The sequence below is a fragment of the Halichoerus grypus genome, chromosome 5 (genome assembly GCF_964656455.1).
Source record: "Halichoerus grypus chromosome 5, mHalGry1.hap1.1, whole genome shotgun sequence".
NCBI classification, from domain to species: Eukaryota; Metazoa; Chordata; class Mammalia; order Carnivora; family Phocidae; genus Halichoerus; species Halichoerus grypus.
The window spans coordinates 60,871,170-60,877,169 of record NC_135716.1 but is presented as its reverse complement, the minus strand read 5'-3'; the positions used below and the strand labels follow the sequence as shown (position 1 = coordinate 60,877,169).

Genomic DNA, 6,000 nt, shown 5'->3' with positions numbered 1-6,000 from the left:
AGACTATGTGATGGACCTAAACCTCTTAATTTTTTTTTTTTTTTTTGCTTGTTTTCAGGACACCCAAATGTTTGATTTCAGCCTTAAGCAAACACAGTATTTTCACTAAAAATAGTTAGGTTAGACAAATTGGCTTAGCCTTTTCCCTAATGGTATTGAATAAAGCTGGTTAATGTGTGGCATGTAGATACCTAGTAGAGCTTTTTGTAAAGCAAATCATGCTTAAACCTAGGACTAGTCCGTCTTTTAAGTAGGAGGCTCTCCGCTGTCTTCACAAGATAGAGCGAAGCCACAGAGATGCGGTGTTTCTGTAGATGGCTAATAGCTTTAAAAAAGTGCTCAGTGACCAGATTAACAAAGCACTATTATTAGGAACTTGTCTTCTTGCCTCATTTCATCCTAATTGATTGAGCTATATACCCTGGGTTTCTTTCTTTTTTTTTTTTTAAGATTTTATTTACTCATTTGAGACACAGAGATACATAGAGAGAGCATGAGCAGGGGGAGAGGCAGAGGGAGAGGGAGAAGCAGGCTCTCCGCTGAGCCAGGAGCCTGACGTGGGGCTGGATCCCAGGACCCTGGGGATCATGACCTGAGACGAAGGCAGATGCTTAACCATCTGAGCCACCCAGGCGCCCCTATACCCAGGGTTTCTAAAGCGCCTAGAGACTTAGTCCAACCCCATTCACTCTTTTCATGACCTGGGTTACTAGTCTTTCATTTTCCCAACTAATGCTTGTTAATGGCTGCTTTGAAATTCCCAAACCTGTCTTGTGTTGAAATTTTTATAGTAGATGACTTCTAACTGAATCACCTGTCACAACAAGGGTGATCTTTGGAGAGAACCATCTGTTTAAGCATTACCCTAGAATTTCCACCCACCCCAGGATTACTTTTGAAGCCACTCCTTTAAAAATGTAAATAGGTGGACACTCCCCACTGGCTGCAGCCTGTCCTGCAGCCTTCCAGTCTCCTGCGGCCACCTCCCCCAGGCATGGCAGGGCCTTGCCTCACTCTTGCAACAGCATGACTCAGCACGCTCAACTTCATGCTCAGCATCAAAGCTTATGGTGAGACCATTCTAAAAGGTCTCCAGTCCATTTTCCAGGAGCAAGGGATGACAGAGTCTACACAGCTGGCAAGACCATGGTTATTTAGCGACCTACATAAACAAAAATGGCAGCTTTGCCAATTTGAGCATTTACCCACATGGATTGGTGGTGTTGGGCCTTCAGAGTTATGATGGTGATTTACAAGGCCAAGAAGTTGACCGTCTTTTGAACAAAGTAGAAGAATGAAAGAACTGAGGACAGTATTGGGTGGGGGAAGCGATTACCGCCCATTGTTTGAGGAGGGGCCATGGACAGATACTGACCCACTGATAATGGTTGCCTGGTTGAGTATGACATAGATGAAGTGGTGTATGATGAAGATTCACCTTATCAGAGCATTAAAATTCTACACTCGAAGCAATTTGGGAATATTCTCATCTTGGCGGGGATGTTAATCTGGCGGAGAGTGATGTGGGTATACCCAGGCTATCGTGGCAGTGGAAAAGACTATAGAGGCAAAGACGCACTGATTCCAGGGGGCGGAGATGGGGGCATATTATGTGAAAGTGTCAAACTGAAACCAAAGATGGTCACTGTGGTAGAGATTGACAAAATGGTGGTCGATGGATATAAGAAATACATGCGAAAAACATGTGGCGACGACTGAGACAATCTTAAAGGAGACTGCTCTCAGGTCCTAACAAAAGACTGTATTCTAGGGCTGAAGAGAGTTTGATGATGTGATAAATGATTTGATAGCAGTTCCAATCTCTACATCTCCAGAAGATTCCACATGGAAGTTTCTCAGACTGATTCTTGACCTCTCAATGGAAGTACTGAAACAGGATGGGAAATACATGACACAGGGCAGCTGTGTCAATTTGACAGAAGCCCTGTCACTCCATGAACAGCTTGGGCGCCTGTATTGTCCTGTGGGATTCTCAGAGGTCGTCTCTTCTGTCACACTTGGAATTGTGGGTATTTTACAGTTTGCAAGAAAGCTGAACCTTGAAGACCAGTATCCCCTAATCATGTGTGCTGCAAATAGCCCTCCTAACCTTCATATGCTGTACACGACACTGAAATGAGTCAGGCAGTTGTGAATTCAAGTTTTCTTTTTTAAATTATTTTTAATTTAAAAAAAGCAAATGGAAAAGTATATTTTGATGAGGTAGGGTGTTACTTTTTTAAAAAGTCAGCTGAAGGATGATTAGACAGCATAAGCAAAGGCTGGTAAATGCAAGGAACCCCTAGAATGTGATTTTTGTTACTTTTTTTGTGTGTGGGCTGTTTTTGTTTTGGCAGACTTCAAATTTGGTCGTTTGGAGGCATGAACATCGTTTTGTTCTGGAGGGAAGTTCTGGATGGTGTTTCCCAAAAAATTGACTTAGATATTAAAATTTGGTGCTTAAGAGAGTTAAGAAAAACCAAATAGCAATGCTTCGAATAAAATTATGAGAAAAAAATGCAAACAGGTGATCAATGTAACTATCACTTCTTAAAAACAATTTTTATTGTTGTCCGTATGTAGGCAGGCAGTAGAACTAGTTTTCAGTGAAAACATTTGGAAACATCTTGTAGACACAAGATGTCAATGGCTACTGCTAACAAAATGTGCAACAAAAAATTTCTCTCTCCCATTTCTTCATCTACACAAGCTCTGCTTCAGGATTAGTTCTGATTTTGACTGTGTAGAATTACTGAATTTTAGAAGAATGCACTTAGGGCTTTTGTTCCAGAATAGTCCACCTGGACCACCCACAACCATATTCTAAAATGCAAGCAAAAAGGCATTTTATAGAGGCAAACACTGACTCCCAAAATGGCAAAGCAACTAGTTCAAGTTTACTCAATGAATCTGACAGTTGTCCTGGCTCATGGTCCTACATGCTGCCATCAGGCTTCAAAGCTGACCTGAGGCCGGGTGACGGTGACACACTCTGCAAGATCTGGAGGCTTTCCTGAGGGCATTTGGGGTGAGGGGATCTAGAGCTTATATAATTTACAATTATACTTGTGTATATATGTGTGCCTATAAAGTTTTAGCTACGTACAAAGTGCTTTTTTCTTCCCTTTTCCCAAACTTATGGTATGGTATGGTGTAGAACACAATGCTGTTAAGTAATTCCATAGAAAGAAGTTTCCACAGCCCAAAGAGATGGGAAACACTGCATGTTATATCCCCATTGCAAACATTCTTGGTGGATCAGGAAGCATATTTGCATATAAAGGGTTGAACAGTCCTGTAGTAAAGAAACTCAGTAGTCTCTGAATTTGGTTATTAACCATTTCCCCCCCCCCCTTCAGTAGCTCTCAGAAATTATATGAAACTAATCCTCTTTTTTTGCAGAACACTTTTTTGGGAAAGGCTATTCTAAATGTCTATCAAGAGTATACTCTTTAAACATGGTACGTTTTAATGAGATTATGTCTTAAGATAGCATAAAAACTTGCTAACAATAAAGAAAACGTCCAGGATACAGCTTGTGAAAGTAAAAATTTTATTTTGATTGACTTCTCAATGTATAGTTCAATATAATGCCAGTTTTTAATGGCAAAAATTTGGTTCCACTGAAACTCCATGATGCTACAGAGAGCTACTACTTTTTCCAGGAAGTAAACAGCTGGAAATAGAAAAGCACAACTTTCTAGCAGCATGGCAACTTATTAAACTGCAGACCTAACAAGCCTGCAACTTTTATACTAAAAATGGCACAAACATGAGCTGGTGACAAAAGTGAGAAATGGAGAACAAGATGTGAACACCAAAAGGAGCAGTATAGGTACTGTGAAGACAACAAAAAACCCAATACAGCTGTAAGAAGTTTTAAGGATAATTATAGAAAAGGGAACCAAATGTTTTACTCAAATGTTTTTTAGAGCCTTTCTGTAGAGATACAAATATATATATATATTTATCCAAAAATATGTTTTATACAGATAAATGCTTCTCAATTAAAGATGGGACCAAAGCTATAGTTATAACATAAAGCACTGTCTTTTTTAAGACTATTTATCCAACTGAATTTTCAATTTCTTTAAGATTAGTGCAGTAAATGTTTTCCAAATATAATTACCCAACATTCTTTTTATAGATATAAATCAAGTAGGCATTATTTTTAAAAAGGGTTTGCAAGGTTAAACAATATTTTTCTGAGATGCTGTGCATATTGACCTTATAACAAGCCCCATTAAGAATCATTATTAATAAACATATCAAAAAGGGCTATAGTCAGATTTGCTTCTTTATAGTAAATATTTAATTTTCTGATTTCCAGTTTACAAGTGTTGAAAATGCACAAGAAAGATTATACTTCACAGGTACTTTTACGTTCATATATTTTGATTCAATATATATGGCAATAAATCTCCACACATCGTAACCAAGCGTATGTTTTCTTTTTTTTAAATGGGGATGTAACATTAACAACCATTACCTATAAAATAAAGCACACAATTATTTTAGTGAATTTACAAATCTTTTTTCCCAGGTGTAAAGACTACAAAAATTCCTAAAAATTAGAGAACACTGAAAACATATTAAAGTTTGACTTCCAACTTTATAGTATTTCCATTTTACCCTGAAAGATAACTTAAAAAATATGACCTTGCTGGAACAGGCCATCTTGCTAATATAAAAAATTGGTGAGAGCAAGAAATTTTACCACTGATATGTAGAATTTTTGTAAATAGTTATCTCTCCAAATCATTAGAAAAACGTTCAAAGATAAAACACAAAATAAAATATGGTGGTGGTCCCTAAACTATTTTGAAGGCAGGTAGCTTAGTCTAAGCTAAAATATTTTTCTCACTCATAGTAATCATCCTTCCCTCAAATGCCCTTTAAAAAAATGCATGAAACAGTACAATAGCAAGAATCAAAGAGCACAAACTGTATTTTTAAGGACAGAAAAAATCTCTAGTGCTGAAAGATATAGTAAAAAGCAGATTTCTTTGGGGACATTAATCAATTAGATTATAATTCATTATGAAGATTTCTCTTTTCTATTACGGGGAGAGTCTGCTCCATTTGAAGTTACTGTTCCATTTACACCATTTTCTGAAAAGAGAAAAGAATCAGTATTACTCTCTTTTATAAAGAAATGCAAATAGTATCATATTTATACATAAAAGTACCTTCAGAAAAGAAAATTTAAAAACCCAATAAATATCTGCATGCCCTTAGGTAAAACTTATTTAGCAGTAATAGACCTTTACTAGTATTTAACCAATCATAAAACCTGGTAACATGTTAAACACAATGAACTAAAAGTAGCAAATTTTTTAAAGATTTTATTTATTTGAGAGAGAGTGAGTGTGTGAGCGAGAGGGAGAGAGAATCTGAAGCAGACTCTGCCCTGAGCACCGAGCCTGACATGGGCCTTGATCCCACAACTGTGAGATCATGACCTGAGCCGAAACCCTGAGTCAGATGCTTAACCAACTGAGCCACCCAGGTGCCCCTAAAAGTAGCACATTTTTAAAAAAGTAACTGTCAATTGCATCTCAGTAAAAAATAAAGCAATTACTATTGAAAGCAGAAAAAAGTGATAGAAGACAGAAAACTCTAAAAAACAATGAGAAGAATTTTAAAATAGTAGTCTTAAGAGCAGTACTTTTGGTAGCAATAAAGAACCTTTTCACATTTGTCTGTAAACAAAGTTCTTGGGGTTATGTTTCTTTAAAAGACATAAAGTCAGTGTTCAGGATAACTCTTATGTTTAGGAGTGTACTATGGCTGCCTTCTTCAAGTTATGATGGAGATATCCATCAATCGATCGATTGATCTGTAATTATTGTTAGACTAACCCTCCCTCCAAAAATATCCATAAAAGTTGGAATACAAAAATGCCTGTTTGAAGGAAAAAAAAAAACCCCGAAGGCTGCTCTGTGTATTTCTCCCATAAGGTATGTGACAATTACTGAATGTGCACACACAAAGCAAGAC

At 37.4% G+C, this 6,000-nt stretch overlaps 1 protein-coding gene and 1 pseudogene across 1 annotated transcript in view; one reads left to right on the top strand and one right to left on the bottom strand.

The window, feature by feature from the left end:
• The first annotated feature begins 994 nt into the window (after window positions 1-994).
• On the top strand, window positions 995-2,057 carry LOC118546591 (spermine synthase pseudogene; annotated as a pseudogene).
• Window positions 2,058-3,536: 1,479 nt separating this feature from the next.
• The window catches only part of TRAM1 (translocation associated membrane protein 1), a 31,942-nt gene continuing 29,478 nt past the window's right edge, over window positions 3,537-6,000 (bottom strand). The window contains exon 11 of the mRNA XM_078072307.1: window positions 3,537-5,112. Within this exon, the coding sequence (XP_077928433.1) occupies window positions 5,039-5,112 (74 nt within the window). The 3' untranslated portion in view covers window positions 3,537-5,038. The remainder of the gene's footprint in view (window positions 5,113-6,000) is intronic.